Below are 11531 nucleotides of genomic sequence, written 5' to 3'. Positions count from 1 at the left end.
CTGAGGTAAATGGAAAGAAAGGTAAGTGGAAACTCCTGAAAATAAAAGGCTATAGGGTTTTTGCTTAGCAGGGTAACCTTACCAGAGTCTGACTCTCAGATTGATTGTAAGGGAGAGAGACATGAAGTAAAGAACCTGTTAAAAACCAGTTATTACTGTAGTAGATTGTCCAGAAAAACATACTAGGCAAGGATAATGTACAAAGATGAATGGTGTGGTGCTCTTTATAGCAATGAAAAATTAAAAATAATGTGAATGTCTATAAAAATGAATATCATTAAATAAATCATGCCTCTTCCATACTATGAAAGGAGGTAGATGTACACATATTGGCATGAAAAGATGTTCACGGATCATTTAAAAAGTTATTATATGATATATATTGAATGACACAATACTTACATTATTAGAAAATACACAATGCTTTAGAATACAAAGTGTGCCTATGCATACTTTTATGATACATGGAAAAAGATCTAGAAATCTACATACAAGAAGTTGAACATCACACATGTAGAGATTAAAGAAAGCTTGCGCCTGAAGATGTTGGAACCAGGGTCGATAGCTCACCTGGGTCTCATAGAAGGCTTTCTTGTAACAAATCTTCTGTATAAGGATGCTTTCCTGTATGAAGGTGCAACTGCCCTTGGTTCCCTGATAATTTCCACTGGAATATCTAAGGAAAATAATGAAGTTGGGGGAGGACATGTTACAAGAAACACTGCAGATGGGACAAAGGCAAAGTAGCAAGGGCATTTATCAGACTGTCCCCATCACTGCCCTCTTAGGCCATTAGAGTGGAAACAGAAATTAAGGATGATATACACCCCTGACACTACCATCAGTCTAGGCAATGTTATGTAAGTACATGGTTACTAGACCAAAAAGCCCACCTTCCTTGGAGAGACTGCTGGGAATAAGTTCATCTTATCTCTCTTGCTTGTTACAGTTGTCAACACCAAGAAGGCTCCTTCCTCCTAGTTTTGACTAAAACCATTTTCTTTTCCAAGGACTCTGCTTCCTCTTAAAGCTTCTGAAATAATATATCTAGCATACCATATACAATTTAGAGTAGATAGCTTATTCCCTGTTGCCATTTAGAAACCATTATTCCCCAAATTACATTAAAACATAATTATTTAAGACTGATAGACTGAATAGGTTTTAGTACTATAAGAGTTCTTTGCGATAATCTTGTAGGAGAAAACATAGACCACAAACTTATCGAATTCAGAAATAGAATATTACGCTATCCGTTGGTCCCAACTGAATATTAAACAAATGAAAGGCACTTAACATTGTTAGTAAATAAAGAAATGCACAGTAAAATAACAAACAAGACACCACTACACACCCATAAAAACAGCAGAAAATAAAAATCTGGCACATCAAATATTGGCTCAGTTGTTGAGCAGTTAGAATATTCATACACTCTTGATGGTGACCTAAATTTGTACAAACAGCAAAAGTACTGGGATTATTTCTTAAAATTGATATAATGTATATCCTACTACCCACAAATTCTAGATATAAATTCAACAGAAACATGCTAATTCGTGCATCAAATAGTCATACAAACATACTCACAAGAGCATTCTATATAGAATCATCAAAAACTAGAGAAGACTTAAAGGTCCATCAACTTTGAATGGATTAAAACAACATGGTATGTTCACATATTGAAATACTCTACAGCGTGCTTTCTCATTGAGGATGATATTGTCCCAACAGATTTAAAATTCATCTTAGAGAATGAGAAAAATCTTACTCTTTTTATATTTTGCAGGTATACATACAGATAATGTATTTTTATATTTTCCACGTATACATACAGATAATATATTTATCATATTAAAATTTAAACTCAAGGGACTCCAAAAGGGGGGAAATAAGGAAAAAAATTGTGGTGATGGTTACATAGTAAGTAATTGTGGAAACCAAAGAATATATATTAGATGATTCGATTTATATATATTTCAAAAAATATGTAAATTAGAAAAAAAGGACTAAATTACCATACCTTTGAGAAAGAGGAAAGGACTAAAAATTGAGAGATAGAAAAAAAGATGATTGGGACCAGCACTTGGCATAATGACTTTGTCACTGGACTCCCATGGTTCGAGTCCTGGACCCGGTGGCTTAAACTCACACTGGGTGCATGTACGTGCTTGCTCAAGATCCAGAGAGAAGAATGGAGGAGAAGGGATTGTGGTGTGGCCATACCCCCTGGGGGGTGATTTCTCGCTTTCTGTCTCTCTGTCTCTGTCGTTCTGGCAAGCATACACACCTTATAGCAAAACCTCTCATGCTTGTGTGCATGCGTGCCCAAAATCCTGAGAAAAGAATAGAGGAGAAGGGATTGTGGTGTGGCCATACCCCCTGGGGGGTGATTTCTCGCTTTCTGTCTCTCTGGCAAGTGCATGTGCCCTATAGCAAAAATCTCTCTTAAAAAAAAAAAAAAAAAGAAACATGGAAAAAGAAAAACCTAGAATCAATGGTACTGGATTCAATGGTATTGGATTGAACTGGAGGTACTGGTGTGTACTCCTGGTTTTCACTATATAGAGAAAACTAGAAATACATACAGATATAAATACATACAGGTGTCTCTGTGTGTACATACACAAACACATGTGTTCTCTAGCTTTGTACACCAAGACCTGATTGCAATGACATCCTGATAACAATGAGTTAAATTTCTTCCTAGAACTTGGCTTCTAAACACTATTCTCTGAGAAAAGCAACCAAGCTCTTGGGGAGAAGGCTGGTTCTAGAGCTAGATCAGAGAATAACTGCATGAGCTTGAGACAGTCTTCTTCTACCAGAAATAAGAAAGTTAACATGGTAATGGGCACGATAAACCTGTATGTTGTCCATCACGCATAAATGTACATTGTTTCTGGTTCTTATGATAGGAATGGGGAAAAAAAAACTTTTTTCTATAGCTTTGTTGGAGGAAAAAAAGACAAAGCCATCACCTCCAACCATATCTGTATTTCAAATAAAGCATAGTTCCTCTTGTGATTTATGCCTCTTGGATTTAGAAATCCTCTCTTACATTTGAGATAACCTAGTTGCCACAGATCTATCCCTGAGTTCAAACACTTGCCTGTGTGAGGTGCTTTTTCACAATATATTTTGTAGTCATCACTGATCCTCTCTATGGCCATCTTTGGATTTTTACAGCAGAGTTCATCAAAGGTCATTTTGTTTACGTCTGTGAAGTAAGGAAAAACAGCAAGAGAGGAGTTGTTCATTCTAAGTTCAAAGATTTGTATACATTTGTTGAAGATATTGTCTTAAAATGATATTTAAGTGGGATGATTTGTTATTTAAGTGTTTTAACAAAATGTTTACATAAAGAATTTCAAGTTCCCTAAGAAAAAATAAGAAGCAAAGAAATACAGTCATCCTTTGCTCCAGAATGAGAGAATTCTGCTCTTCTTAGAGAAACCTGACCCATGGGTAGTTTCTGCGTGAGGGATGCTATTGGGTCATTGGAAATTCATAATGTATTTTTGCATAGAAAAACAGAAAAACACGTCATGACTTTTCCGATGACCCAATACAATAATAGAGATATGATATTGAAAGAGTCATTAATTCTTAAGGCATATAGGAGTAATTCATCCAAATGAGTGTTGACCCTGATTCAAAGAAACCATCTAGTGTGGGGAATAGTTGTAAATATATATATATATTTAGATAAATTTTTGCTATAGTGCATGTGTGCTCACTGGAGGGACAGAGAAAGACAGAATAACAGAAAGGTAGAGAAAACTCCCCAGGGGGGATGACCACACGACAATCCCTTCTCCATTCTCATCTTGGGCACAAATGCACATGTGCCCAGCGTGAATTTCAAGCCAAGGGTCTTGGGACTCCAACCGCAGTCAGTCATGTGGGAATCCAGTGATGTAACTATTACGCCATCTGCTGGTCCCAGCTGTAAATATACTTAAAACACTGATATTGCTAAAAGAATTTCATGTGTTTAAGGATAAAGTATGAACATAACATACTATGCTGTGCTTTCTCTTTTTTTCGTTCTGAATTTGGGAATTACTTTCACAATTAACAGTGAATATATCAGAATATCAACTGTAGTTGCAAATCATTGCCCTTTGGAAGTAGATTATCTTTTTCTAGAAATAGTCATACATCATTGCTAGTTATACATGGAGAATTGAGAAAGAATACTTCTTTTGTATCCAAAATGCAATGGAACAATAAGACTTAGAAGGTACAAGAATTTTTAACGAAGTTCTGGCTATAGAAGCAAAATAGCACCTTGCCTCAACTGTTTCAAGAGTTCTGGGGATTTGGAGTACAATCAATTGAGCAGTGTTCTGGAACTCTCCAAGTAGTTCAATACTCTCTGAGGCTCTATTGTTGGAGCCTAGAAGACATACTGGAGTATGGAATCATGAACATCAGTTGTCTTTATGTCAGTATCATCACTGTCTTCACCATCCTCTGTCAACCAGGGGAATCTGGCCACAGTGGTAAGAGCAGTGGATTTTTTTTCCCCCAATGGACTCAAGTTTTCGCTCCTGGATCAATTCTTCCCTTGCTGAGCAAGCTTAGGCAAGTCTCTCCACCTTTCTGAGACTTAATTCCTCCATATGAAATATGAGACTATTCTAGCTCTGGTGGTCCTGTAACTTTATACAGTCTGAGTGGAAGTGTCAGTTTATCTGGGGAGTCAGGGCCCCAGGTAAGGCAAATGCAAAGGAGGCCCTTTGTGCTAGATTTGTATTCCAAGAAAGCAGTAGCAGAGGAAGTAACCACACATGTGAGGGGAGTGATGGCTGTCTCCATGGAGGATGACTCACACTTTCCCTGGCCACCCTTGGCACTCTGGAGCCACCAAAGTAATGCCCTCGGCCAGGATGTGTGGCAAAATTTATCAGCCATCCTTTTCTTCACTTTCAACATGATTCCTTGGAGAGGTTCTGGAATGATCAGGGTTTAGAGGGAAGGTGGGATCTCTAAGGGTAAAAAGAGGTCTGTTCATGCTAGAGTTAAATACTCCTGCTTCAGCACGGCACCAAGGACAAGCATCCCTGGCATCTTGTTTTGTCCATAGAGAACACATACAGTTTGAAAAAGTTGAGTGTTACTTTTTTTGAGTAATGAAGTAAGATTTATTGAACACCTGCTTGTTGTGTAAATACCTCTAATCCTCTCAACAATCTTGAGAAGGAGTAATGAGGTTCAGGGAGAAGAAGTAACTTGCTTAAGTTCACAGAACCAGTGAGAAGTGTAATGACTTTTCAAAAGTTTTGCTTACTCCTCCTTGGTGTTTTTCAAAGTGTAGGTCATAATTCACTAGTATGTCAAAAAATAAATGGAGTCATTGTTAGCTTTTCAGCATGGAGCAGAAGAGCATAGAGAACATTAGAGTACATCATCTTATATACTAAGGGCAAGTATTGCTTTGTGAAATGCTTTCCCAGACAAACAAACATACATACATATATATACAGGTATATGTTTAAGGATTCAAAAAGTCAAGTGTATTCATTGTGGATGAAAGTTTGAGAAATACCATAGTACTCCAATGGCTTCAAACTAGATCATTAAAGCAAAAGACTCAATTTTAATAATCATGGCTAACATTGATTTGGACATTTTCTATTGCCAACCATTGTGCAAATAGTTTTCACAGGTGATCTTGAGTCACCTTCACAATAAGTCTGTTATTATTCCCATTATACAGATGAAAATCCTTAGGTTTAAAGAGAGCTTGTACAACCAGAGCAAACTATAACCCCAGCTTTCTGGGACAGCAGAGCTTTATGCTCCTCACTGTTTCACTCCACTCTCTGAGTGGGCTGGTGAATTGTATGACGTCAGGTCACTGTTAAAAATACATTCTCAGAGACTACTGTTTCACTCCACTCTGAGTGGGCTGGCGAATTGTATGACGGCAGGTCACTGTTAAAAATACATTCTCAGAGACCAACAGTTGGTGTAATGGCTATGTTGCTAGACTCCCATGTAGTCGACCATGGTTTGCTTCCCGGACCTGGTGGCTTAAAACTCACGCCAGGCGGGTGTGCATGCATGCCCAGGATCCCGAGAGGAGAATGGAGAAGGGATTGCGGTGTGGCCATCCCCCCGGGGGGTGATTTCTCGCTTTCTGTCTCTCTGTCTCTCTCTGTCTGTCTGGCGAGCACACACGCCCTATAGCAAAAACCTCTCTCAAAAAAATTACATTCTCAGAAATGATCTAGGACCTGATCCCAGGGGAGGCGCAGTGAGGGGAAACATGCTTATCAGGTGCATAAAATGACACACTTGCATTAACCGCAGTTGCTCTTGTGGGCAGGAATTAGACTGGACTTAAGTGCTCTGGCTCCCTCAGCACCAGCAGAAGTCTCTGTAGCCAATCTGCATTCAAATTCTGACCCTGCCACTTACTGTGTGACCTATGGAAAATCACATTTTCCCTGTGCCTCATTATTTAGTATTTCCGTCCTAGGTTAATCTGAGGATAAAATGAGATCATCTTTGCACTGCACGGTGCTGATGCTTAGTAAATATTAGCTAAATACTACATATTAATATTTCCAGTTACCTAGAGATAACCATCAAAAAAAAATTAGTAACTGTTCTTACCTGCCAAAAACACTGGAGACTTCAGCTCTATCTGGAGAGACCCACCTTGTCTCAGGTCCTCAGTAGCTATTTTTTGCCATTGCATAGAATCCATTTCTTCCATGTTAGCTAAAGCTTGGCTTAACTTCAGGGATTCCTGAATCCTCTTATAAAGAAGGAAGTTGTCTTCTTTGCTCAGAGTTTCTGTTTTATGCCTCTTGCCACGGATGAATCTGGTCTGAGTCTAAGGGGAGGAGGTGGAGGGCAGACAGTATTTGCTATAGGACCCAGACCAGGAAAGAGAGTTTTCTAATAATTCAGTCCTCCATGCTTCCCTGTCACAGGGACTTATGCTGATTGTTTTCAATTTGTTAAGAAACATTGTTGTTTTACACATCACTCCTCTCCCTCAGCTGATCAAACTCCATGTGTAAGGGAGAAATTCTATGTGATGGTGACTTTTTCAAAGTCAACTTACACCTGGAGTCTTTCCTTGAGAGGTTTATCTTTAAAATATCAGGGACTATTTCAATCCCCAATTGCCTCCAGGAAGCATCAAAATTTGATTTACTGGGGCCAGCAGCTAGCATAATGGCTATGTCGCTGGACTCCCATGTAGCCGACTGAGGTTCGAGTCCCAGACCCGGTGGCTTAAACTCACGCCGGGCACGTGTGCATGTGTGCCCAAGATCCTGAGAGGAGAATGGAGGAGAAGGGACTGTGGCATGGCCATCCGCCCTGGGGGGTGATTTCTCGCTTTCTGTCTCTCTGTCTCTCTCTCTCTCTTTCTGGTGAACACACATGCCCTATAGCAAAAAACTCTCCAAATTTTTTTTTTTGATTTACTGTAACAATTACTCCCTCTCCCCCCCCCTCAATTTCATGATTTCTCCCTAACCCAAAAATTCCTACTGTAAAAACGAGAAACCAGTAGTCCTCTTCATCCAGGAATCCATCATACCAAGGTCTGAGCACCTGAAATCCAAACACAACATATGAATGGGTGTTCAATTTGCTGCTATGTTTCCACTTGTGCTCTCTTGGGAGCAGAGTAAGCTGCAGATTCTGCATTTCCTAATTTGGAGAGGTAATGGAACAGTGAACTTAGTTATGACTAAGTAGGAAGCATCCCTTTATCTTTCTAAATATGGCAGCTCACATAGTCTCTTTCTAAGTTTCAGAGAATAGTAATAAATACTTATTTAAGAAGATGTATAGAGGGGCCAGCAGCTGGCATAGTGGTTACATTGCTTGACTCCTACATGGTTGACCATGGTTCAAGTCCCAGGCCAAATGGCTTGAAACTCAGGTACAGCATGTGTACATGCATGCCCAACACCCTGGGAAGAGAATTGAGAAGGGATTGTGGTATGACCATTCTCCCAGGGGCGAGGGGGAGAGATTTCTCACTTTTCCTCTCACTGTATCCATCTCTCTCTCTCTCTCCAGCAAGCACACATAAAATGTATAGGCCCAGTCTGTTGGGACAGTCAGTAGCAAACTAAATTGTAATGCTGGAGGCCACAGGTTCAGATCCCACAGTTAGCTTGAAAACACACAGGGCCCATAAATGTGTGCCCAAGATCCTAATGAGCTGGAGGGCTAGGAAGGAAGATCATACGATGACGAGACCCTGTTGAGGGTGCTTCTCTCTCTTTCAGTCTCATGTGTGCACATATACTCTCTATCATGAATCTGTTTTTTAAAAAAGTAAGATATATAAAAAATAACTTACAGGACAATTACTTTATAATTGCATATTAGTTTATTTCTGAAGTACTAGCTCATTTGATTTTCAAATGGCCCTGAAAATCAAGCATCTACTTTTGGTATATCTCCTCTTCCATCTTCCACTTGAAGACCTTACTCATTTGTGAAAACACTTCATTAAAACAGACTACGAAGTCCGTGAGTTAAGGCTTAGCTCATAGCTTGTTTATCCATGCTCTCACTGTCATTCAGTCATTTGACAAATATTTCCTGAGTGTCTGCTATGTGCCAGGCACTGTATAGATTGCTGCAAGTATAAGGATCCATAGGACACAAGCATTATTCCAAGGAACTCTCCCTCTAGCACGATGAAGAACAGAGTGACCCATGCCCTCATAGAGGTATAAAAAGTTCTCAGGGAGCAGTGAGAAGGGAATGATGATCTCTGACTGAGTCAGGAGATCCAGGAAGAATTTGTGGAAGTGAGAAGAGTTGAAGTAGAATTTGTGCTTGCGGGATGCTGGAGGGAAGTTGAGTAAAGGTCATTCCAGGCAGCAGGAAGAACCTAAGCAAAAGCACACCAATGGGGAAGGCTGTATTTGAGAATGATAAGCACTTCTGTGCAGCTGAAACGCAGCATTCTCATGGAGAGTGCAGTGATGGGGCAGTGGCAAGAAGTGAGGTAGGGGAGATTGGTTGAGACTGTACCAGAGGGGCTTGAATGCCTTGTGAAGTAATCTGGGCATTATTGAAAGGCAATGATTATCAACAGTGCTTTTTTTTTTTTGAAGAGGTTTGTGCTATAGGGCATGCGTTCTCACCAGAAAGAGAGACAGAGAGACAGAAAGAGAGAAATCACCCCCCCCCCCGGGCAGATGGCCACGCTGCAATCCCTTCTCCCGCAATCCCTTCTCCTCCATTCTCATCTCGAGATCTTGGGCATGCACACACATGCGCCCGGTGTGAGTTTAAACCACCACTGGGTCTGGGACTTGAACAGCAGTCGACTACATTGGAGTTCAGCGACATAGCCGTTACGCCAACTGCTGGTCCCAACAGTGATTTTTTTCTTTTTTCTTTCTTTCTTTTTTTTTTTGAGAGGTTTTTGCTATGGGGCGCGTGCGTTCGCCAGAAACACACAGAGAGATAGAGAGACAGAAAGCGAGAAATCACTCCCTGGAGGGATGGCCATGCCACAATACCTTCTCCTTCATTCTCCTCTCGGGACCTTGAGCATGCACGCACATGTGCCTGGCATGAGTTTAAGCCACCAGGTCTGGGACTTGAACCATGGTCGACTATACGGGAGTCCAGTGACATAGCCATTACGCTAATTGCTGGTCCCCCAACAGTGATTTTTTTTAAAAGTGGTTTTTGCTCTAGGGCATGTGTGCTTACCAAAGAGATCGAGAGACAGAGACAGTGAGAAGGAAAGTGAGAAATCCAATCCCATGGGGGAAGGCCACACTGCAATCTCTTATCCTTCATTATCTTCCTGGGATTTGGGCATGCATGCACACACACCTGGTGTGATTTTTCAAGCTACCAGCTCTAGAACTTGAACCACAGTCAATCACATGAGAGGCCAGCAACATAACTACACCACCTGCTGGCCCCTCAATAACAATTTTTGAGGAATATAAAACTATCTCCACAAACTGCTCCAGTCATTCTGCCAAAAGGTCAATTTAAGGATGTGAATTTTAGCAAGTTTATCAAATCTCCTGGATTCCTGAACTGCAGTGAAGTATATCAGTGACCAAATCCTAGCAATATACAAAAAAATTTATGGAACAATGGAATTAATGTGTGAGTTTATTTCGGTGCAGACAAATTTGCAATCCATGTATAGTTTGCTCATAATATGCATTTTCCACGAACATTTTGAAGACCCTTTGCATAATATAGTATAATGCTATTGATTAATGGATATGCTTCAAATATATATTAAATATGAATAATAAAGAGGCATGTATGAATGAATACACTATTTCAGTCTAAAAGATTTGTGAGCCAGGACCAGCATTTGGAGAGGTGGTTAGAGCACTAGACTCCCACATGGCCAACTGTAGTTCATGTTACAGGCCTGGCGGCTTGAAAATCACACCAGGTATGTGAATGTGTGCATGCCCAAAATCCCAATAGGAGAGCCTCTTGAAGACCCAATCTCATGGATTCTGCAAACTAGCCATTTTGGGGAAACAGAAATCAAAACTTCCCACTGATAATTCGGCCTCCGACACACAAAACTCGCGTAGTAGGAAAACCCCTTCCAAGCCTCCTGTCTCTGTACCTGTCTTTGTCTCTCTCTACCTCTGTCTCTGTCTCTGTCTCCTCTCATTTTAAAAAATTTTTGCTGTTTATAATTTTGCGCGACGTGCTTGCGCGCCGCACGGTTTTCCAATTTTTAGTTTCTTATTGAAATTTTTTTAAATGTGAATTTTTTTAGTTTTATTGAAAAGTTTTTATCTTCGTTTTTTCTTCTCTTTTTCTGTTTCTTGTTTGTTTTTTGCTGTTGTTGCTGTTGTTTCTCTCTTTCTGTTTCCTTTTCTGCATGTTCCTCAATGCCCAGATAGAAATTCCAAGTTTGGGAAGAAACAGACCATCAACCTGATGACTAGAAATCACTGCAGGACCATAAGAAATATGGGAAAGCAGGAAAATACCTCTCCTCCAAGGGAAAAGGATAACTCATCTTCATCCACACACAGTTCAAGGGAATTCATGGAAATGTCGGATAAAGAATTCAGAACAATAATAATGGCAAAACTAACAGAGATGGAAGAGAAGAGAGACAATGAACTGCTGAAGAGGAAGGAGAAAGGAGTTGAAGAGTTCCAGGAGGTGAGGAAATTCATGCAAGATCTAAAAGAGGAATTTCATACTTTACAAAAGAATCAGATGGAACTGTTAGAGATGAAGTCTATAATACAGGAAGTCAAAATCTCCCTTGAAAGTATTAAAAGCAGACTAGATCATACAGAAAATAGAATCTCAGATGTAGAAGAGAAAATTGCTGGCCTAGAAAAATCCACCATGAAGACTGAGAAAATGGCCCCAAAATTTGAGAATAATATATGAGAAATACTAGATACCATCAAACGTCCAAACATCTGGATAATAGGCATCCCGGAAGGTGAAGAGACTCATAAGGGCATTGATAATCTATTCCATGAGATCCTGCAAGAAAACTTTCCAAACCTAGAGAGGCACTCAAA

At 40.0% G+C, this 11531-nt stretch overlaps 1 protein-coding gene across 4 annotated transcripts in view; it reads right to left on the bottom strand.

The window, feature by feature from the left end:
• The window catches only part of RGSL1 (regulator of G protein signaling like 1), a 102065-nt gene that overhangs the window by 61457 nt on the left and 29077 nt on the right, over positions 1–11531 (bottom strand). For all 4 annotated transcript variants that reach the window (XM_006142329.2, XM_006142327.1, XM_027767952.1 and 1 more), the window contains exons 8-11: positions 7516–7578; positions 6625–6847; positions 3110–3217; positions 571–676 (exon numbers count right to left, since the gene is read on the bottom strand). In XM_006142329.2, the coding sequence (XP_006142391.1) occupies positions 571–676; positions 3110–3217; positions 6625–6847; positions 7516–7578 (500 nt within the window). The remainder of the gene's footprint in view (positions 1–570; positions 677–3109; positions 3218–6624; positions 6848–7515; positions 7579–11531) is intronic.

This window comes from Tupaia chinensis, unplaced genomic scaffold, assembly GCF_000334495.1.
Source record: "Tupaia chinensis unplaced genomic scaffold, TupChi_1.0 Scaffold000074_1, whole genome shotgun sequence".
Taxonomy (NCBI): Eukaryota; Metazoa; Chordata; class Mammalia; order Scandentia; family Tupaiidae; genus Tupaia; species Tupaia belangeri.
Note: the sequence above shows the minus strand (reverse complement) of the source record. Positions and strands in the feature narration are given on the sequence as shown.